We start from the raw sequence: 24,409 nt of genomic DNA, 5'->3' as shown, positions 1-24,409 counted from the left end.
TTTTTTACAAATAGTTTATTGTCAAGTTGGTTTCCATATAACACCCAGTGCTCATCCCCACAAGTGCCCTCCTCCATGTATCTATTTAGTTCAGCCTCAGTTTCCATCTTAAGTTCACAGCTGTACTCCTAGGACTGACTCTATTTATTTTTTATTTTTATTTAAAAAATTTTTTTAATGTTGGGGTGCCTGAGTAGCTCAGTCAGTTAAACGTCTGACTTCAGCTCAGGTCATGATCTCATGGTTCATGGGTTCGAGTCCCACTTTAGGCTCTGTGCTGACAGCTATCTTAGAGCCCGGAGCCTGCTTCGGATTCTCTCTCTCTCTCTCTCTCTCAAAAATAAATAAAATAAATAAAACATTTAAAAAACAGCCTCTATTTAGAGACTGTAAGCCATGTTAGAGATGATGGATTTCAAGCCATAACTCAATCACTGAAAGAGTGAGCAACACTGGGTCGCCTGGGTGGCTCAGTCCATTAAGAGTCTGACTTCACTCTCTCTCCTAGAAATAAATAAAAAATATTTTAAAAAATGTTTTTAAAAATTGAAAAAAAAAAAAGAGTCTGACTTCAGCTCAGGTCATGATCTCACGGTCGGCGGGTTCAAGTCCCATGTCAGGCTCTGAGCTGTCAGCACAGAGACTGGAGCCTGCTTCAGACTCTGTGTCTCCCTCTCTCTGCCCTTTCCCTGCTCATGCTCTGTCTTTGTCCTTTAAAAATAAATAAACATTTAAAAATTTTTAATAAAAAAAGAGTAAGCAACACTGAGGATGTTACCAACAATTTATTAATTTTTTTTGAGAATTGGAAAAAAAAAACACCTTTATTGCCATATAACTCACATAACATACAATTTACACTTTAAAGTATATAACTCGGGGTACCTGGGTGGCCCAGTTGGTTAAGTGGTCAACTTCGGCTCAGGGCATGATCTCACAGTTTGTGGGTTCGAGTCCCGTATCGGACTCTGTGCTGAAAGCTCAGAGCCTGGAGCTTGCTTCCGATTCTGTGTCTCCCTCTCTCTCTGCCCCTTCCCCACTCCTGGTTTCTCTCTCTCTCTCTCTCTCTCTCTCAAGATTAAATATTAAAAAATAAAGTGTATAACTCAATGGTTTTTAGTATATTCACAGAATTGCTTAACAATTACCATGATCTAATTTTAGAATTTTTTTTTACCACCAGGAAAGGAAACCCAATGCCTGAGGGCAGTCAATGCTTATTAGCCACTCACTCTCCCAGTCAGTGAGCAATCTACTTTCAGTCTAAGCAATCTACTTTCCTAAGCAATTTACTTTCAGCCTCTATAGACCACAATGAACTTTTTACAAATCGTAGCAAAATACACAGAACAAAATTTTACCATTTTAAATATTTTTAAAAGTTTTTTTATTGTAGTAAAAAATACAAAAATGAAATTCACCGTCTGCATCAAATATAAGTGTGCAGTTCAGTAGTGTGCAATAGGTTTAATTTTTAAGTAATCTTGGGGCACCTGGGTGGCTCAGTCGGTTAAGTGTCCAACTTTGGCTCAGGTCATGATCTCATGGTTCATGGGTTCGAGCCCCGCGTTGGGCTCTGTGCTAACAGCCAGCTCAGAGCCTGGAGCCTGTTTCAGATTATCTCTCTTTCTGACCCTCCCCTGCTCACGCTGTCTCTCTCTCTTGCTCTCAGAAATAAATAAAACATTAATTAAAAAAAAATAATTTAAGTAATCTCTGCACCCAATATGGGGCTCAAACTCACAACCCTGAGATCAAGAGTTGCACACTCCACTGGCTGAGCCAGCCAGGCGCCCTTCAAATCATATCACTTCTAAGCCTCTGTTTGTTCATGTGACACATGGATTGAATAAAATAAAATTCACAGGGCTGCAGTATGCGCCTATAAAAGAAATGACTAGCACAAAGCCCAACATAGAGGTGAAGGTGATGGAGTATTAAGTCCCCATACTCTTTGCCCCAGGCCAAGCCTTCCACTTAACCTAAATCAACCCAATATATGAACTATCAAAAGTGAATGCACTCACCATTCAGTGCCTGGAATAAAAAAGGCAAAGCAGAATTTACTTTTACTCTGTTAAGGGAGACTTATGCTGGCTAGACATGATGCCTCAGTCTCTGAGCAGAGCTTACAGGGTTTTTGGGAAATGTGGATTCTCAGGGCCTCTTGTGAATTGGCGTCATCTGTAAAAGATGTTTATTTAAAGGAGACTTTTGATTGGTTGTCACTCACAGGTGCTTACTGAAGTAAATCTGTTTCTGATTGGCTGACATTTAGAAGCAAGGAGTTGATTAGTTGAATCACCAGGGCATTTTTCACTGTGAGCGGTCACTGATGATGGGTGAAAAACTGGTTCTGGTGGCTCTTTGTCATCATGGCTACCAGACAAAATAGTCTTTTTCTAGGAAGGATCTTTTCATTCCCAGGTTCACAGTATGATTTTCCACACTAGACCCCGGCGTGGACAAAACCAAGTATGTGAAGCTAATCTTATCCCTCTGTGGAATCAAATCCCATTACATGTCACAGGTCCAAATCCTGGCTCTGAGATAAAATCTCTGATTAGCTTTCCTCTGAAGCTGTGGCACTTCCTCGTGGTTTTATCTGGCCCAATATCTAACATGTCCTTCATCAACTTATTTATTCATAACCCAAATAAATATTTCCAATAGTTTATGTTTTGCATATCTCATGATAGATACTACAAAGAGATAGTTCAATAGAGTAAGCAGCTCAAAGTACTGAGATAATCCAGCGGAGATGCTTGTTGCGGCTGTTTTCATAAGTCTATGCATTGGAGGCATGAGACATTCTGAAATGTTAGTTTCATAAGAACAGGAGAGTCTTTTTTATATATGCAATACACAAATGTCAGTGTAGGGAAAACTAGAAGCACTCATGTCATAGGATATATGGTATGTTGAATGGACAGTATTAATAATTAATTGGTGATATTAATAATTAATGGCATTCTAAGTGTTAAGGTCTTACCCAGGAGGATGTGAAGGTACCTGGTTTGGCTGATAAATTCAAGACAGATTGAAATCATGAGCCAAACTTTCTGTTGAGGCTGGAAAAAAACAGCCAGGACTAAGAACTAGGAATACTTTGATTTTTATCATAGAAAATGGGTTAAGACAAGACTGTACCGAGGATTTTATCACCAACATCTAGAAAGGTGGTGTACAACTATATTAGATACATATAAGAAAACACCATGGGGTTGGTTTGAAAATGGATCAAAAATTGTTAGTGCCTCTTTCTCCCTATGTTCTCCCAGTATCTCTGCAGGACTCCACAGGTGCGGACTCGTTTCTATTTCAGTGACAGGTGTGTACCTGGTGGCTCTTAGGGCTTTGTCCAAAGGTCCAGTCTGTCTGACATTTGTGTTTACTCCGGCTCAGTTCAGGAAAATCTGGCCAGTCTTCCTTGTTTGGAACCCGATGGCTGTGCCAGTTTTCAACGACTATGGCCAAGAGACCCATTAGAACCAGTCCTGCTATGCCCATTCGGATCAAATTCTCCATTGTGTAATCTTGGTTCATTATATCTGTGGACATAATTCAAAGGAGATGAGCAATCATTGGCCATGTTCAATTTCATCCCAACCCAGAGCCCTGAACAGGGAGCTCATTTCCCTATTTGTAGTTCCACTCAGACCCCCTCCTCAATGAGCTCATGCATTCATGAGTGCCATACTTAGTCTGTGAGCCTGGGTCCAAGGGGCATCTTGTGAACAGGAAAGGAGGTGATTATGGGGATGCTGTGTTTGCTCTTCATTCCCTCTTCATGTAGCGATTTCCCTCAAAGTCTAGTGAAATTCTTGTAGTCAAATGCTCTGCTCCTGAGCTATATCCCCTACAATTACCCCAATGTCTATAGCAGCACTATCAACAATAGCCAAATTATGGAAAGAGTCTAAATGTCCATTGACTGGTGAATGGATAAGAAGATGTGGTATATATGTACAATGGAATATTACTCAGTGATCAAAAAGAACGAAATCTTGCTATTTGCAACAGTGTAGATCAAACCAGAGTGTATTATGCTAAGAGAAATGAATCTGTTGGAGAAAGGCAAATATCATATGATTTCACTCATATGTAGAATTTAAGAAACACAACAGATGAACACATAGGAAGGGAAGAAAAAATAAGATAAAAACAGAGAGGGAGGCAAACCATAAGAGACTCTTAGATACAGGAAACAACCTGAGGGTTGCTGGAGGGGAGTTGGGGGGTTGAGCTAAATGGGTGATGAGCATTAAGGAGAACTGTTGGTATGAGCGGTGGGTGTCATATGTAAGTGATGAATCACTGGGTTCTTCTCCTGAAGTCAAGACTACACTGTATGTTAACTATCTTGAATTTAAATAAACCCAAAGCCCTGCAACACCTTCATGTATTCAGAATAGTACATTTTCTCTACACTTTCCTCACCCCACATAACAATTTGTGTTCCTCTTCTGTGCACGACAAAAGATATGATACAGTTGGTATCTGGGAAGTAGCAGGGAGAAAGTTTTCAGATAACTTTAGGTAAAATGTATCTACACTATTGTGTGACTGTTTGCTAGCCATTGCTGTTCTCTGAAACTTTAAAACATTTTCTTCATTTGTTATATGGACTTCATAGGCTTATGTTCCTCTCCAGGGATTAATAAAATACTGGGAGATTACAATGCTTAGAAATTATAGTAACTCTCTCTTGTTAAAATACAGAAATCAGGGGCACCTGGATGGCTCAGTCAGTTAACTGTCTGACTTCAGCTCAGGTTATGATCTCACAGTTCATAAGTTCAAGCTGGTCATGGGGCTGTCAGAGCAGACCCTGCTTCAGATCCTTTCTGCCTCTCCCCCACACGTGATCTCTCTCTCTCTCAAAAATAGATAAACATTAAAAATACAGAAATTAATTTCAAATGGATTTGGAATTTCAAATTAGAAGATGATACAAGATAATACAAGAAGATAATACAAGATATTACAAGATAATATCATCCCATCACTGGGACACATGATTTTTAAAACAAGATAAGATGACTATCTACTGTAAAAAAAAAAAAGACTAATAAATTTGCTCTTCCTCCATCATGCCCAATTATCCATGCACTGTTAAAGGAATAGAGCACTCTAGCCTGTATGATCTTACAGTGTCATGACTACTGTGTCTGCTCAGCTTGTAGAGTGATTGGACAAGGCAGTCACGCGAGGTGAATGCGGTCGCCTCACTCAGCAGTCGGCGGTTACTTTCTTTTGCTGTAACTTGTCTTATCTTGCTGAGCTGAGTGATGCAAACACTATAATAATGGGGGTTGTGCTAGAGTTTCTAGCCAATCACTCAGAGCGGAGTCTAGTACTGAAGGTTAGTTTAAGGGTTCCCAGATGCAAGTAAGCATGTGAAAAAAGAGAAGCGGGCCAGTCTAAGGTGGTGTCTGGGATCTATGTCTCAACAACACCCCTTAACATGATTCTGAAAGCTGGCCTCTCCGTTCTTAACAGACCACATGTTTTTAAAGGGCACTGTCTGCAGAACTCAAGAGAGGATGTGGAGGTTGAATGGGGTATGGATGGAAGTCTTTTTCTCTTCTCAGTCCTTTGATTAATGGCCCTCTACTACCCCAATGTTTTTTTTCTCAGTGCACCTTTCCATATTCCTGTCTAATGCTAAGGCCCCAAGGAGGAGGACTCAGGGCTGACTGGGGTTCACTTACCTGTGACCACAAGCCCCAGGGCATCGCTGGGGGCTGACCACACATAAGGGCTGCCACTGTACCAGCCATAGCACCTGTAGTTCCCTGAGAAGCTGTGGTTCACTGGACCTAGAGTAAAGTTGCCTTGGTGTACCCCACTTTGGTGCTGTGGTACGGTGGCTCCTCCTTCTTTGATCAGTGAAAATCTATCAAATAAGATGTATGTTGAGCTGCACTGCAGGGAAATATTATCTCCCAGTATCAACACCATGCCTTGGTCCGCTGAGAGGGAGGGTTTGTCATACAAGCCTTAAAGAAAAGACGGTGGGAAATTAGCAAGATTTTTCATCCTTTTCCTTTTATCCCCAACACTCAAGTTGGGTCATCCTAAAGGAAGGTAAGATGCCGATATTCCCTGATCCAAAGGAATGGGAGCTGGGAACTTCCCATTTTACTACCCCAGGATATGTTCTCTGTCCCAAATTATTGCAGACAGGGCTGAGCATATGAGCAGCCTGTGGGGCTTGGGTGAGATACCATCTTCAAGAGATAGAGATCTTGTTTCTAAAGTCACAAGACCCACATGATTCTGTTCCCAATTACAACGTGTGGGGCTTTCCCCCACACCACCAAGAAATTCTGAGACACCCACTGGGCCTCCCATAATTGAACTTAATTCTGACATTATCTCCCTGGAGATGACGTCAGGTCTCACAGGTTAAGAGCTCAGTCCTATGAGACCACACCCCACTTCAGATGCCAATCACAAGCCTTTGTTGTCACCTGTGCTTCTGGCTGAATGGCTATAAATGAAAAGTTCCCAGAACTCCTTCCTTGGGCTCACTTAATTTGCTAGAATGGCTTACAGGACTCAGGAAATCAATTTACTCACTAGATCACTGGTTTATTATAAAGGATGAAATCAGGGACAGCCAAATGGTAGAGATGCATAAGGCCAGGTGCCATATCCTGGTTCACTGCTCTACCAGTACCTCCATGTGCTCACCAATAGGGAATCTCTCCTTTTGGGTTCTTATGGAGGCTTCATTACATAGGCATGATTGACTCTTTGACCATTGGTTATTGATTCAATGTCCAGCCCCCTCCCCTCCCCAGAGGTAGTCTCAGAGAAGTGGTAGAAAGGGGTTTGTTAGGAATATCAAAACATTTTTGTCATTCATGTCACTCAGGAAATTCCAAGGGACTCAGGAACTCCGTGGCAGGAACAGGAACTAAGACCAAATATATAGTTCTTACTATAAATCACATTGTCGCAAGCCACATGTCAAGGAAACGGGCAGATAGTATCCAAAGAGTTTGAGGAGCCATGTCAAGGGCAGAGAGAGGCGACATTATGTAAAAGAATGTCAGCAAGTAGAAAGACCTAGAAATTCAGGGTGAACTCTTCTAGAAAAAAGACGCTTCTAGAAGCATAGGGTCAAGCCACCCTGAAGACAAAGGGCTTAAAACCAAGGGCTGGACTTATTCAGGGAGCATAGAGAGCATAGCTACCTCCCCTTCCTCAGGTCCAGGCTGCATATAGTGATTTCTTTCCGTATGGAAAGTATTGGGAGATAAACCTGCATATGCTACCTCAGCCAGGTGCTCAATCTCAGCATCAACAGTCATATTCATTTGCATGGTATGTACCCTCACCATGATGTGGTGAAAATGGCACTGTGCTTCTGTGGTCTCCCTCACAGTTACCCCAGGACCCCTATCTTAAAACACCAGACAACTTCCAATAGTGGGGCATTCTACAAAACACCTGACCAGCACTTCTCAAAACTCCGATATCCAAGAGGAACCTAAGCAGACATGACAAATACATGCAGTGTGGGATAGGATCCTGGGACAGATGAAGGACACTGGGTAAAAGCTAAGGAAATCTAAATAAACTGTGGACTTCAGCACATGCTAAGTTATCCATATTGGTTTATTAATAGGAAGAAAAGTACCATACTAATGGAAGATGTTAACATCAGGGGAGAGTGGGTGACAGATACAGGAATGCTCTGTCCTATCTTCTCAACTTTTATGTTAAACCCAAACTGTTCGAAAAGTAAAGTCTTTGAAAGAATAGGAAAGAACGAACATCTGAGGGCTGGAGACACTGGATGTGTCCTCACCTGTCAGCACCAGCTCCAGGGCTTTACTGTGCTCCGATAATTTGTACTCTTTCTTATATCGGCATCGATAAAGCCCTGCAGTCTTGGTGTTCATGTGGCTAATGAGGAATTCAGCCTTCTCCTGAAATCCCAATTTCCTCTCCACCACCTCAAATGTGGAGTTTCTCAGGATTTCCAGTTGGTACAAGTAAGACTCAGGAGTCCCACAACACAGGATCTTCACGGACTCATTCCAGGGAATTATAGAACCAGGCGTGGCAGATATAATAGGAACGTAAAAATCCCCTAGAAGAAAATAGAGCCCAAACTCAGGTGGCCCGCCATCGAGAAACCATAGTGCTTTTCTTCTCTGTGGGGGAAATGCAAATAAATTAAGGTGTGAAAGACCTAAGATTCCTTCCTTTTTAAAATCTTTTTTTTATATATTCTAATTGTAGTAAAATATATATAACATAAAATTCACCATTTCAACAATTTAAAAATATTTTTTTTTTATTTTAGAGAAAGTGAGAGAGAACGCAAGTGGGGCAGAGGGAGAGAATCCCAAGGAGACTCCAGGCTGAGCATGGACCCAGGGCTCAGTCCCACACCCTGGGATCATGACTTGAGCTAAGATCGAGTCAACTGCTCAATGCATTGAACCACCCAAGTGCCCCTCGACCATTTTTTAAGTGTACAGTTCATTGGCATTAATTACATTCATCATACTGCACAACCATGACCTCTATTTTCAGAATTTTTTTCATGACTCCAAACAGAAACTATTAAGCAATAACTCCCCATTCCCTCCTTCCTTAGCCACCAATAGCATCTGATCTACTTCCTGTCTATAAATTTGGCTATTCAAGGTACCCCGTATCAAATATTTGTCTTTTCTTGTCTGGTGTATTTCACTTAGCATAGTATTTTCAAGGTTCATGCATGTTGTAGCACATGTCAGAATACCCTTCTTTTTAATGGCCAAATAACATTCCCTTGTATGTGTAGACCACATTTTGATTAGCCATTCATGCCAGTGGAAATTTGGGTTGTTTCTATCTTTGGCTATTGTGAATAATGCTGCTCTAAATATTGGTGTACAAATATTTGTTCGAGTTCCTGCTTTCAATTCCTTTGGTTGTATACGTAGGAGAGGAACTGCTAGATCATATGATAATTCTATGTTTAGCCTTTTGAGAAACCGAACTCCTTCCTTTACATGTTTATTTTCTTTTTGAGATGAGATTCACATAACATACAATTAACCATTTTTTAAAGTGTATGATTCAGTGGCATTTGGTGCATTCACAATGTTGTCCAATCATCACCTCCATCTTTTTTGCATTTTTATCACTCCAAAGGAGATCCTGTATACACCAAGAAGTCACTCCCTACTCTACCATCTCACAGCCCTTAGCAACCACTAGTCTGCCAAAGTCTGTTCGGTGTTGTGTTGCCATGGGAACCCTCAGGAACAACACGAAACCTGTTGATTCCTTTATCAAGGTGTGTCATCTCTTTTAGACCTGATAGTTCTGTGCTCAACTGCAGCTCTGTGAGGGGGGATAGACAGGGAATTTGCCATTCTCATGAGGATTGCTGTCAAGGAAGACCAACTTGCTACAGGTGGCTGTGGGAGGTGTTGACTGTATTTACCAAAAATAAATTCCTTTTAATAGTATTCACTCACCAATACCTCCATGCTTTTGTTTTTCCAAAATAGATGAAGAGATAATGGATATGTCCATTAATGCTGCTACAGTGTTTATTTAAAATAATGACCTAAACCAGTGGTTCTCAACAGAAAGCAATTTTGCCGGGGCGCCTGGGTGGCTTAGTCGGTTAAGCGTCCGACTTTCACCTAGGTCATGATCTCACGGTTCGTGGGTTCGGGCCCCGCGTCGGGCTCTNTCTCTCTCTCTCCTAGAAATAAATAAAACATTAAAAAAAAAAAGAAAGCAATTTTGCCTCCCAGGGGACAATTTGGTAATGCCTGGGGACATTTTCGGTTGCCACATGGGGTCAGGAGGCACTGTTGACATCTACTGGGTAAAGGCCAGGGATCTTACAATGCATAGGACCCCCATCCAAACCAAGGGTTATCTGCTCCCAAATGTCAATAGGACTAAACTTGGGAAACTCTCACCTACAGAACCTGGTTAAGACCTTTAGGGGGATGATAATATGAGAAATATCAGATACTATTTTTAAAAATAGGCAAGGAGAACTTAGCTGAGGAACAAGGGGGAGAAGAAGGGGGGAAATGGTGGGGGAAAGGGAGAGAGGCAAACCATGAGAGATCCTTGAATGCTGACAAAAACTGAGGACTGATGGATGTGGGGGCGAGGGGGGATGGGCATGGAGGAGGGCACTTGTGGGGATGAGCACTGGGTGTTATGTGGAAACTAATTTGACAATAAACTACTTGTAAAAAAAATATAGGCAAGGATAGGGGGACCAGGGTGGCTCAGCTGGCTGAGCATCTGACTTCGGCTCAGGTCATGATCTTGCAGTCTGAGTTTGAGCCCCATGTCAGGCTCTGTGCTGAAAGCTCAGAGCCTGGAGCCTGCTTCAGATTTTGTGTCTCCCTCTCTCTCTGCCCCTCTCCCATCCATGCTCTGTCTCTCTCTTAAAAATAAACATTAAAAAAATAGCCAAGTATATAACCGCAGGTCATGACACACAGTCATGTGTGTATAGAGACATAGATTTTGGAAATCTGATAACAGATGTGAGGTCTCAGCTGATACATGCAGATAAGTACTCTAGGCAATGTGAACAGGCAGGTTGGGAGCATTGTGGATCAAATGAACAACAGGAGAAGGTCCTGGATAATAAAGTGCAAATAGGTATGGGACAAACTAAAACAAGGTCAGAATGAGTAAGGAGCAGAGACTCACTGGTAGAATGAAAGATGGGCTTGGGATAGCAGAAGCAGCCCGGCAGGCACCAGCCATGGGAGCCCCAGCCGTGGCCACATCAATAGATTTATCTGACATTAGACCCCTGGTGGGTTCAACAAGGGTGATAAACATATATGTGTTTTTTTATGTTTTTATTTATTTCTGAGAGAGAGAGAGAGAGAGAGAACGTGAGCAGGGGAGGGTCAGAGAGAGAGGGAGACACAGAATCTGAAGCAGGCTCCAGGCTCTGAGCTGTCAGCACAGAGCCCGATGCAGGGCTCAAACCCACAAACTGTGAGATCATGACCTGAGCAGAAGTCGGGCCCTTAACTGACTGAGCTCCCCAGGCACCCCACGTATTTGTGTTTTAAACACACAAGTAATTCAGGCTACAGTCTTTAGAAGGAGCTGGAAGAGAAAAGACATAGATAGACATGGAATTCCATCCACTAGGAGAGGCCAAGGCAGTAGCTGAGATGACTGAATGTACAGTTGTAACTGAGGGTTACTTGGTACCAGTACACAGACTGCACAGGAGGGCAGGACTAAGGCAACATCTTGCTGAGTGAAGCAAAGTGTATATAGTGGAGAGAGAATCAGGTTGTGAAAACAAGTAGGTCTGACATGGGGACAGATATTGGACAATCGTCGATGACTCTCAACTTCCTCACCCTTGCAGTTGTGGACATTCAGTGAAATACATGTCTTTGGTATGTGACAGACAGCTGCAGGGAAGCAAACACTAAACCCAGGGCTAAGTATGATGCGTTTGAGGGTCTGGAGAGGGAAGCACAGCAGAGATGGCTCATATGGGGAATACAATTGGAATTCATTTGGGCTTTTGACTGTCCTTCTAACCCTTCTATTCCAAGGTAGAAGGTGTCTGGGAAAGATTTGGGGGAATGCTTACCTTCTTGTGCCCAATTCTTCTGGCTCAGACAGAGCACTGGAAGAAAGATTCACAAAATATCAGTTTTCTGGTTTCAACAGTAGTCCTTGTTTCAATTCATCCTGACTACTGACATGCAGGGTGTCATTNAGGAGACATTTCAGACTCATCTTTTAGTTTTATCTCCTAGATTCCAGGCCCCAAGGCTCTCATATATAGGAACTCTGGACCCATGACATGGGTTGAACAGGCCCCACAAGCCACTTGTGCTTGGGCAGACACAGTTACAGATATCTGGGCAAAGGCCAACTTTCCACTAAAGAGCTCAGAATCTCCTTGGCAGCCACTAAAGTCACCAAGTCCTCATAGTAAGAGAGACACGGGCTGTTTCAGGACTCCCCATCTTCCCCCCTGACCCACTTGCATTTCAGGACTCACCAAGACAGAGAAGGATGGTGTCTCTGTGGGCCATGATTCTGTCACAACCTCAGCCCAGTTAGTTTCTTGTTGGGGAACGTTAGCAGAATGACAGACCTCACAAGACAGTAAGATAGATGAGTAGGAAGTATGAGGTCAGAGTCCCATGTCAGAGAATTTCTACATCTATTGTCTCACAAGTAATGGTTTCTTCCTAAAGAACTTAGTCCTGGATAGCTTTTGGGTGGGGCCTGAGGGGAGACTAATTGTTCTGTTTTAGTTTCCAATGAGAAGTGAGTGTATTCCTCGACCAATGTCTAATGGGGCTCGAATCCTTATTCGAACCAGATCTCACATCCAAATGGAAGGCCATGGGGCAGAATGTAAGATGGTGCCATACAGACAGAGGTTCTTCTCCACTGGACCATTGGTCAACAGCCATGTGGCCTTTCCTGCCATGGACCCAAGGAACCTCTCTGGAATTCAGGGATTGAGTATATCTACTTGGGCTTGATTGGCGAGACAGCATCCTCTTACACTGGGGATTTTCTCAATGCCAGCATGTAGAGGAATCTTCTCAGGAGCTATTCATCATTATTAAAGAAAGAAACTCCTATACCTATACCTATACCTATACCTATACCTATACCTATACCTATACCTATACCTATACCTATCTGTATATCCATATCTCTACCTATCTGTATATCTAGATACAGATCATGGGATAGATAGATAGTTAGATGTTTAGCTATAGACTCCTGGCATCACAAATTCTTCAAGGATGGGAAGCCAAATATTCCAAATCAAATTATCTACCATTTACACTTCATTTTCACTGTAATACATCACTCTTGCCTTTCAATACACCAAGTGTCCTGGACCTCTCCCATCTTTTGGAAGGTGCCACTGACAGATTTTTTTTTTAATTTTAATTTTAANTTGCCATGTAGTATTCCATGGTATAGATAAACCACATCTTCTTGATCCATTCATCTGTTGATGGACACTTACACTGACAGATTTTTAAAATAGTGAAAATGAGTCTTTAAGAGAAATGACTGTGCCAAAGATACTGCAGCTAAGAAGACACAAAGCAAAATCTAAATGCTAAACATCCAAAAAAATATCCATCTCTGAAGCATGTTTGGACCCTTCAGGGGAGATGCTAGGATTATTTGGTCACTTCATTCCAGAACGAGATGAACATGACAAACACATTATATTCCAATAATAGAAAGATGGTGAATTTGCTTGTTTGTAGTAACATAGTGACAGAAGTCAGAACTTACTCTTGAGGGAAATGTGGACTTGAAATGAGATGAGGGATCCATTTTGATAAATGGCAAAATCTGTTTTTCTTAGTATATTCTGATATGTGGAATATTTTATATTCTACATCAGAGTATACATGGAAGTGTTACTATATATATCGCTGTAAAAACTGAGTTCATCTCAGGGTATAACATATGTTCCAGGGGTTCATGGCACATTTTTCCAGCTAATTTTTGGGAATGGTGATCAGCATTGCATTCTAGACAAGGGTTTGTGTTTTTTTCAACTCTTTCAACTTTTATGCTATTGACATTTGGGGCTGGATAATGATTCTCTGCTGTGTGTGTGTGTGTGTGTGTGTGTGTGTGTGTGTGTGTGTGTAGGGAACCCATCCTGGGTGTTGCAGGATGTTGACCAGTATCCCTGGTCCCTGTTTACTAAATATAAGAAGGACTTGCCTTCTTATATTCATTCATAACACTGTAAGAGAAGCCTCATGGAGACAAACTTATTTTCCCCCAAATTCTTGCCTTAACCCTAGCATCCAAGCTGAAATCCTGTGTTCAAAAAGCCAAAAAGTCTGGGATTGTGGAAAATCTCAGTTGTCCATGTGATTGCTATAGGTCCATGCCCCCCTCTCTGGGGAATGCCAGGTAACATCCCCATGCTTCCCCTTGCAGATCTCAGTAGGATCTACTACACTTATTTTCCTTCCTTGGCTACTGCACACCTCTGTTGTCCAGAAACGAGGAGTCCCACAGACCTGGCCTGTGCATTGGGTGCTGTCTGTCAGGTCCTGTCATCCTTGTTCAGGCCCCTCTAGAAACAGTCGATGAGAAAGAAAGCTGAACAGCTTTCTTTCTCAATCATAGTTCTGGTTTCCTCACACGTGTGCTGCGCAAAAATATCTGACTTCCTGGAAATATTTTGGGGCCAAGCCCAAGGTCTCTCCCTGTTCTAAAACCCAAGTGTGTCTTGGAGTCCATACCTGGACCAATCTCCTAAATCCAAGGTATGATATATTTTACAGGAGGTGGTTTCAGCAGACAGTGGTTGGGCTCAGGGGCCTTCTTTTTGGGGCCCCATGAAGGTCAACAACCATGCCATGTTGTGTGGCCTTTGACAAGATACTTAATCTCCTTGAATTTTCCTACTTAGCAAAGTGTAGATAACAAGGAGATCTGATAAATTTTACAGAAAGATTCACTGAAGAAATATATGTAAAACAGATTTTGTAGAATAGGTGCTAATAAGCGTGAATTCCTGTCATTGCTGCACAGAAACCTGTTATTTTCACTGTTGTTCTCTAACAAGGTTAACTTTGATGCTAGTTCTGCATCCAAAATGCTGCTGAGTCTCCCAAACTCTGATGTCTTAATCTCTTGCACTGTTTTGATTTTTTCTGGAATCATCCAGATAGATCCACCTGCTGCTACTGGATTTCCTTGATTGACCTTGGGAGCAACTGTCTATACTGAGTTGAGACATGGGGTGCATAGGACTCCCTAATGTACCTTGAAGGAGTTAGCTGCAGAGGTGATGGATGAGAGCCAGACTCCTTGCTGGGGACACAAGCCAGGTACTCTCTGGCAAACAGAGATTCTAGTGTCTCTCACTTGAGTGACCTGGGCCTGCCCCAAAATGGCTTTCCAGATTCCAGTAGGATTGGGTGGATCTATCTGGATGATTCTGGAAGGACAAAAGAGTGCAAGAATTTAAGACAGCACAGTTTGGGACACTCACCACAACTAGATACATAATTGTGACATAGTCACACAGTGGATTCTTACACAGGAGGGAAAATACTTCTTTCACATGTAAAGATATGATGAGATATCAAACCTATAATGTTGAATGAAAGGATCCAGTCAGAAAAATATATACTAGATGCTTCCATGTAGGTGAAATTCCGTAGTAGCCAGGAAGGAAGATGATTAGTGGTAGATAGATGGTAGATTTGTTTTTTGTTTATAGTAGCATAGTAATGGAAGTCAGAACTTACCCATGAAAGGAGCCAAGAAAGTTTTCTGATGTGTTAAGAATATTCTACATTTTGATACAGGTGGTGGTTGCAAAGGAACAAATATGTAGAATTCTGTCAAACTACATACATGAAAAGAAAGAGGTGTTTAAAATGATTATCTGATGATAACTTTATTTATGATTCTTCTGTATCTATTTTCCAAATTTTATACAAAGAATGAATGTCTTTTCTGTAATGGGAAAAGACCATCAACATTAATAAAACATACCTCTGACCCCTTAGTGTGTTTCAAATTTTAGCCTGTGAGAGCAATGCGGTTATTTAGCCCAAATGAAGAACAAAATTATTTACAATCTTAGCCTGGGGACACATTACTTCACACTGCACATCCCGTCTTAATTCATGGGTAAGATAGGTGATCCTGTCGCAGGCAAATGGTGTTGGAGAATTCTTAAAATCATCATGGTTGATTTTGATGGTATGTAGACAATTTACTTTAAGGTGGAATTATATAAATAGTAGCAGTTAAAGATAGCACTAAGTAAGAAATTGACTCAGCATAATTACAGTAAGGTCTCTATGGAGCCAGAGAACAAGGAAGCCAAAGTCAAAATCAATAGGAGTCAGCTCCTACCCTTTATCCCTGCAACCATAGCACAGAGCAGGGCAGAGAACTTAGGGAATAGATGATAGAGATGAGAATAACAAGGACAACAGTCCTAGAAATGTTTTCTAGGGGATTCTGAGGTTTTTATCTCATCTTAGGGTGAGATGAATCTGAAGACATAAGTTATTGTTAGGACGGAGTTGTCAAGCCGGGTTTCAGAAAGGGCTATGGTGTCCATGGAGAGCCTCCTCAGGGTCTTTCTTGGTGTTCTCAGGACATAGAATTCAAGTATTAATTGGCCTTGCAAGTTCCATGTATACACTGTTATCAATTGAGGGTTCCTCGGGCCCCTGGGAAGTGGAGGTGGTTTTCTGCTGTGTGAAAATACAGTGATCCAACTGTACATATGTCACCTCCTGTGCGTCTTCTGCTGGAGGGTTCTGCATAATGGGAAATGGGGAGGAGAGTGTGCACATATTTGTGGGCACTAGGAGGAAGTGAGACTGCATTGAAGAGGATGAGCTGAAGAGGACCTACTTCCCTACTCACCATTCTGTCCACCTCAGGCTCTCTGTTGATTATAGCAGCATCTGTAGGGAATAGAAGTCATCAAAAACACGTGGAAGAGCACTTCTGGATCCTCACTGAATATATACAGACACCCATGACAGAGAGGTGCAGTATTGCTTGGAATTACTGCCAAAAAGTAGAGTCAGAAATTCTACTTCTCTAAAGTTCATGGACAGATCCCATTAATATCTCCCTATTTCCATTCCGTTGATGAGGATGGGAGGCACTGGTGTTCTCTCTAGAAAGCCCAACCTCCATGGCTCTTGCCTTGAGCCAGGCATCAGCCTGCAAACAGAGAACTCACACCTGAGCACTCTCATCCTAGCTTCCCGCTCTGCTCAGACGGGAACTGGCCTCTCCTTCCCAAGACTCACTTTTTTTGGCATGGCACCAGCGATGAATTAGGAAAAAAAAAAAAAGAAGGATGGTGAGGAAGACAATGGCCACTAAGGGCCCAACCAGAACATGCAGGTGTCTGGGGTTATCTGTGGGAATCCAATAAGGAGAAAATCATGATAGCTCTCCTTTATTGATTGCCTCCCATTTATTGATTGCTGGATAAATAATACAGTATCTCTACCTCAACCCTGAGTCAAACAAGGTTCTTTAACAAAAGAAAAATTAAATTCTTTAATAAAAGAAAAAGTTGAAACCAAGGTCAAAGTAAGTAGGGTTATTTTATGTTGTACAGGCAGGAAATGATAACAAGATGGCTGAGCAAGGGATGCACAGTGCGATCTGATCCTCTCTACCAGCTATTGCTAAACTTATTTTGTTGTTCATTCACTGTCCCAAGAAAATCAGTCCTTCTGGAAATTAAGAGGAAAGTTGACTCGAGGTAGTGCTTGTTTCTGTCTCTGAGTCTAAGATTTGAACTGACTCAAAAGGATATTGGTATTCACCTCTGAGGGATTTATCGAATGTTCACAGATAATTGGAAGCAGGGGTGAGGTAGAGATTTGACGTGAGGGGAATGGGGGCAATTTACATCACGTATACCGTTACTTTCTCTGTTACAGAAGCATGTGAAATGCTTTCACATTTTTGTTCTAACCTCATCCTCCCAGAGAACCTAAAAGGGGGAGATTTAGCTTAATTTTATTGTGGATAAAATAGAAGATAAAAGAGCTAATCATATAGAAGTAGAAAAATGATGATTTGAAGACAAGTGCCTTTGTCTTTCTGGCATACTATACTGTTACACTAAGCATCCTCATTTGCACATGCTTCCTCCCTCCCCCATGATTTCTCTCTCCTGACAACTATAGGTTTAGGTGTAGTGAAACTTAATTGCACAAAGTAATTAATGAGTCCAAGGGCAAGCAACTAAGAAAAATCAGATCCAACAAAACTTCCCTCCAAATGGTTCTACTTCAAGAATATGTCTTATATTTACCTACTTCATTCATTTGGTGTCTAACTCGGCAACACATTCCAGCAGGAGAGTGACAATTGCATTTTCTGTGGTCTCTTGGCTCCAAGTTGTACATCTTACAACTCATTTTCATATCAGTCACTACTAATCATATATGGATTCCCAGTAGATGCTCAGATGATTTGCAATGAGGCTGAACATATAGCACCCATTTCTTGTTCTTACTCAGCTCTCTTATACAAGCTGGTTCCTCTCTGTCTCCTTACATTGATCTTGTCATTCTCTCCACCTCCTCTGCAGCATTTAGACTCTTCTTTCTTGAGCGTAAGGTTGCTCTCACCTTAGTATCTTCTTGGGAGATAGCTCTGAGATATCTTTCCAACAGTCTTCAAAGAATTAAACACTTCTTGTCATTAAGCCCATGAACTAAATACTGTCCAAAGATTGAGAAAGTCTCTGCCACTCACTCTAAACCATCCACAAAGCACTATCTATCACTTTATTTAAAATTTCATGTATAGTGTGCTCATAATTGATCATTTATCCATTCATGCTCTCATTTTCTGCCCTTCCACTTAAGGTGCAATATCAGCTTCCCAAAATGCATTCCCAAAGGCATCCTGTTTACTATTGGTAGTAGGCAGAAGACTGCATCCCTCAAAAGTTCCATGTCCTAATCCCCACAATTTGCAATTATGTTATGTTACGTGACAAGGAGAAATTATGGTTGCAGATGTAATTAAGGTTGCTAATCCATCGACTTAATTTTTTTTTAAATAGTTCATTGTCAAGTTGGTTTCCATATAACACCCAGTGCTCATCCCCACAAGTGCCCTCCTCCATGCCCATCACCCCAAGCTAATCCATTGACTTTAAAATTAAGAGGTCATCCCAGATTATCTGGATGGTCCCAATGTAATCACAAGCGTCCTTAATAGAGAAGGAGATGTGATGAAGGAAGAGGGGTCTGAGTGGTTCAGTGTGAGTTAGATTGACCAACCATTGCTGGCTTTGAAGATGGAAGAAGGGGACCATGAGCTGGAAAGGCAAGGAAATGGATTGCCCTGCGGAGCCTCCAGAAGGCACACAGCCTGATGTCATCTTGGTTTCAGCCTCACAAGACCCATTTCAGAACTATGACCTATAGAACTATGAGATTATTTTATAAACTGTTGCTTGGGGGCTCCTGGGTAGCTCAGTTGGTTAAGCCTCCAACTCTTGATTTCGGCTCAGGTCATGATCTCACAGTCTGTGAGTTTGAGCCCCACATAGCTGTCTGCTATCAGTGCAGAGCCCACTTTGGATCTTCTGTGTGTCTCTCTCTACCCCTCCCCTGCTTGTGCTTGCTCTCTCTCTCTCTCTCTCTCTCTCAAAAATAAAATAAACTGTGCTGTTTTAATGCACTGAGCTTTTGGAAATTTGTTACAGCGCCAATAGGAAATTACTACAGATGGCATATCCAGCACATGGATATATATGTGCACTGGAACAGTGTTTGGATGAATAAATGAAGGAATCACATGTATGGGTGAGAGACTGGCTTCTGAATTCTCCCTCACTCTACTGAGCATACCTAAGTTGCATCCTGACAACCAGGAGCTCATTTCTTTACAAATGGGACTTCTCTAAGCATTGCCTACCTCCCACCAGGTGCTCCCTTCCTTTCTCTCCTCCAAGATCCCATGATTCTCATCTACACTTAGGAATGGGGACAGAGTAGGTATGGCATTATTCCTGACAAGTGGATTAGGTTTATTTTCACTCTCTTCTCTTGGAGGAGGTTTCTGCTGCAGAAAATTAGAGTTTAAGAGTCCTCACTGGCCTCATGGTGACCCAAACCCCTTCTACACTGTAGAGTCTGGGGATCAGAAAGGGAAGGTAACAAGCCCAAGATCACAGAGCTGGAAGGTGGCTGAGCCAACACTGAAACTCAAGGCTTCTCTTTATCTACAAACAAGGATAAAAGAGATCCTTTACTTACCAGTTTTGGAGTTTAGTTCTGTAGATGGAAGGCAACTACTTGACGAGTTTCCTAGAAGACAAGTGAGGAGAGAGGTGGGGATGTGGAGCTCTATTTGATTCTTTTGGACTGCAATATAAGATTTCTTGCATGAATATATCAACATGTATCTCTCCATTCTCATTATTATAGACATCTGGCTAACATGGACATCTGGGTAATATGGATAATATAGATGTCTAAACAATAATATCCTTCCTGTCCATGAACAGGGGATATCCTTCCATATGTTTGCGTTTTTTTCATGTTCTTTCATCAAACTCTTACAGTTTTCAGAGCATAGCTTTTTCACCTTTTAGGTTAAATTTATTCCCAACTATTTTATTATTTTTAAATCATCATAAATGAAATTATTTTCTTTTTTTCTCACATCAGTACAGCTTTTATTGCGTTTTTAAAATATCACAAATAAGTTTGAAAAATAACCTGGGATCTTGCTGTTTCTGTAGCTGGACAACTTAGACCTTATTCATCAGCCTGCTGAACTGTTCCTTTTTCAGAAACATAGATACCATCCAAAATTTTTCTGATAATCCTTGTTTCTAACTGTTGTGGCTTGATGAATCAAAGCAGCTAAATTTGATAATGATATCATCCTTTCTTTCTTGTGAGACTATTCTCAGTCTTTCTGTTCTGCTGTGTCGCTAAAAGTTACTAACGTCTCTTAGTGCTGTTTTGTTGATGGCATTTGCAAGCTTATTGATTGGGGTCTATCGTTTTGTTCTGGGACCTCAGAGAACCTAGTTATTTTGGAGCTCAGAGCATCCCTCTTTCCATAGGTGTGAGTCACATGCTCACTGTCATGGAAATTGACAAGCACATCTGGGACCCTGCTGCAAGGAGAGCCCAAGAAGTAATGGGAGCCTCTCTTCAAGGGGCCCTACTTTTTTTCTCTTCTCCAGAAGGAAGATCAATACAGAAAGGGCTACTGTCTGTGGAGCATACATTATTTCAGTGGCCTGTCATTGGAGCTTTCCTTGTTTTGGAGACTCTCCACCACCCAAATATCAGTTCCACTTTTCATTACAACACTAAGGATGAGGGAATCAGCCTGTTTTTAAGGTCAAGACTCAAGTAAATTTCAACTGGGAGAGGAGTGCAGAGACCTGTCCCCAGATTCCAGGACCCCCGAACACAGCTGTCTGCTCTGAAGTTACTGAGACTGAGGGAAAGTCAGTCCAGGAATAAGCTGGGAGTGAGGGTCCTGCCAGCTGCTCAGGAAATGCTTGGATGGAGCGAAAGGGGAGGCAGTGAGGTGCAACAGGTAGACTCTTAGGGACAGACCTATATAAATTCAGGCATTTATATGGTTACCACCATAATAGATTGGATAGGAAGCTTTTTTTCCCATTCTTTATAGGGCTGAAGTTAGTCCTGCCTGCTTAAATAATTACTGTAGTCTCTTCTTGACATTAAGTATGTGATGGAATAATCCTACATGCAGGTTTCTTGATAGTTGCTTTCATTTATTTAATGTGGTGTTTGAAATTGATCTGTACTCTACTTGTAGTTTCAGTTTGTGCTTTTTCTGCCACAAAATATTCCATTTCCTACACAGAATGCAAACATTCATTAATTGTTGATGCGTTTGTATGGTTTTATCTACACGAAAAGACACCCTTGTCAACATTCTTATGCATAGATCAGCATCCAGATGCACACGGTTTCCTCTAGGGCATAGAGTTATGGGCCAGAGCTGTATCTCTTCCTTTGACCAGGTGATTCTGATCTACTCCCCAGATTGAATGGAACAATTTATACTCCTACCAGTAATGTACTGGAATTCTAAGTACACGATATTTTCTCCATCGATCGGTTTTGCAATTGTGTTCTCTTGCCTCTCATGTGAATGTACTAGGAGTGGAGATCACAATTCACTGAAACTGTGGCATTGCACTGAGGTTGCACATCCAAGGATCTCACAAATAGAAAGAAGCATATGTACATGTCGGGGTTATCAGTGAGGTGCACCATACCTGAATCACACTCACCTGTGAAAGATGACTGTGTCCATGCTGAGCATCTCAGCTTGGCACACAGTGCATTCACATGACACTTTGATGTTGGCCATGAAGGGCATGTTTACACCAAACAAATAGGCAAATGCCATGGAAAGCAGCTTTTTAAAAAATGATTATTTTGTAGAGCCAGTGTAGCAGCACAGCACAAGGCTGTCACTTTAACCAGCCCTGCGCTCAGCCAAACTAATGATATTTCTGGAAAATACTCCAGGAATCATTGGATGAGGAGCAAAGAGTTTTATGAGTCCAGAGGGGGTTAAGGGAATAGTTCTGGGTTTATTTCTCACAAAGTGGAGCTGATTTTCATCCATTTATTCACTTATTAAAACAGATATTGTGTTTGGGGCTGAAGGGATGGAGGTAGACAGCACACACTAGGGAATGTGAAAACTGAAAATAAAGGAAAATATATCCCAGTAAAGTGGGCCAGAACGTGACATTGTAGAACGGTATAAACATGACACTGTAGGAAGGTATGAACCCAAACCAGTGTGTGAAATGCACCCTTGTGTCACAGGGATGAAGAAAGACAGGGGGCAGTGAAGGGAATCCATCAATGGTAGGAAGGAAAGTACTACAGTTCATGGAGGAAGAGTCCTGGCCAGGGAGATGGTCAGACACTTTCTCAGTAGACAGTTCTGCTGGCAGAGCGGCAGATTTTCTTCCAGAACTCCCTGCACCATTAGGTTCATCCTCAGAGCTCCGCCATGCAGGATTGTGGTTTTCCTCCATTTCCTCATTGTGTTTATCTCCCGGTTGCATCTGGGGTTCTTCTGAAGCTGTGGCGAGCCTGAAATAGCAGAATCCCCAGGACCAGCAGGATCAAGCCTGCCACACCCATGCGGACGAGATTTTCTATCGTGTAATCTTTGGAGTTGGAGGCTAGGAATGAGGACCAAGAGGTTACAGAGGTCAGGGCAGCCCCAAATCATCCTGAATCCTGGATAGCCACCAAGAGCACCCACCTCCCCTTGATCAGACTTTAACCTCCGTGTCAGTCCCAAAACTGAGACTTTCTTCTACTCACCACTGTTGGGGTCTGACTTGTTTTTGGGTGGGCTGATATTGTCAGTTGCTACTGTGGGGAAAATAGAAGCAGATGCTTAGGATCCTGAGACCACTCTCCAGCCTGGCTTCTCGCTCTGTGTTCTATAGCCCTCAATTTCTCATTACATAGTTTTTGTATAGTTCCTGAACAACTCCTTCTCTGCAGTAGTGGGTTTCCTCTGGTATCCTCATTGGAATCCTTCCATCTCCTTGTTTTCTTTGAATTCAGACTTTGCTTCTAGTCACTCTGGAGTGGATGCTGGCTGTGCCCTAGGAGCTCAGGGTTGGAGAGAAAAATGTCCTCCCAACACAGAAATAATTGTGTCCTTGTATGTCACATTCAGTCTGGGATACAGGACCCCATGTGCCCATGTCCTCAGAGCTGAGAGTTCCCACTTATTCAACAGCCAAGGATTTAGCATCCATAGACAAGGGGGTTGGTATCAGGGGGTTCTGAAGGTTAGGAACACAGAGGAGCCAATATCTGGGGCAGGGTCCCCTTCCCTCCATTTGAGTCAGCTCCCTTCTTTCTGGGTCTGCATTTTAATCTGCACCTGGAACTTTACCTCCTCATGTGCTTCCACTGATTCATTTATCATATAAATAGTTAGAAATGTCCACACAGGTCAATATATAGATGTACACATAGATAGGTGCACACATATATACCAAACACATTAGTATGTATTTCCTCAAGGTGATGTTTATTCACACTTGCGTGTGGATCTAGGCAAGGAGATCCTATTGAATGGAGAGTATGGCCATCGAGATGAATATCTGTATATATACACATGGATATATATGTATATGTGTTATATATTCATAGATCATTTTATATACACATATAGCCATATGTGTTTATATTAACAGAAATATTATAAATATATGAATACATAATCACATGTATTTGTATGAATATCTAGATCTTCCTGTCTAGAGAAAAGGAGAGACAGAGAGGCATGGTCTGTCTTTCCTCAACAGGACTGCAGTTGTGTCTGTGGTCTGTGGGTGGGCGGATGACAAAAGCACCTGGTCTCAGTTCATGGTCTCATGTCATGGAGACAGTTCAGGGAGGCATGCCCATAAGGGTAGACTCCATATTCATCTCCCTGCTTTGGGACAAACTCTAGAAATCTGGTGATGTTTCCAGTAGGGATAGCTAATCATTTTATTTTCATTGTCAAAGGCAACTTTTGCTCCCACTATCTCACAGGGTCAGAACTGAGGAAACCCATATGTATGTTTTTCAACTTCAAGAAACAGAGGTCAGTGGAATTATAATATCAATTATAATTTGTGAACACAAAAGCAAGGAAATCATGAAAAGCTATTACCTCATTTTAATATGAAAATCAAAATAGTAAAAAAAAAAAAAAAAGAGACAGAAAAATTACAGACCCTGAATAGCAAAAGTAATGTTGAAAAAGAAACCAAAGCAGGAGGCATCACAATTCTAGACTTTTCGCTGTATGACAAAGCTATAATCATCAAGACAGTATG

The 24,409-nt window shown here is 41.8% G+C and overlaps 1 protein-coding gene across 7 annotated transcripts in view; it reads right to left on the bottom strand.

Moving 5' to 3' along the window:
- Positions 1-24,409, bottom strand: part of LOC144225751 (leukocyte immunoglobulin-like receptor subfamily A member 6) — a 35,304-nt gene that overhangs the window by 5,347 nt on the left and 5,548 nt on the right. For 2 of the 7 annotated variants that reach the window (XR_013333379.1, XR_013333378.1), the window contains one exon: positions 22,890-22,940. Coding sequence is in view for 5 of the 7 variants with exons in the window: in XM_077757006.1 (XP_077613132.1) it covers positions 2,158-2,184; positions 3,340-3,551; positions 5,715-6,002; positions 7,823-8,107; positions 11,615-11,650; positions 12,032-12,065 (882 nt within the window). In the remaining 2 variants the exon portion in view is untranslated. Of the gene's footprint in view, positions 1-770; positions 2,185-3,339; positions 3,552-5,714; positions 6,003-7,822; positions 8,108-11,614; positions 11,651-12,031; positions 12,110-22,159; positions 22,745-22,889; positions 22,941-24,409 lie in introns of those variants that run through there. The other 5 variants (XM_077757006.1, XM_077757005.1, XM_077757007.1 and 2 more) reach the window with 5 other exon arrangements.

Source organism: Crocuta crocuta, unplaced genomic scaffold (assembly GCF_008692635.1).
Source record: "Crocuta crocuta isolate KB4526 unplaced genomic scaffold, BGI_CrCroc_1.0 scaffold142, whole genome shotgun sequence".
Lineage (NCBI taxonomy): Eukaryota > Metazoa > Chordata > Mammalia > Carnivora > Hyaenidae > Crocuta > Crocuta crocuta.
This window is presented reverse-complemented; position numbering and strand designations above follow the sequence as displayed.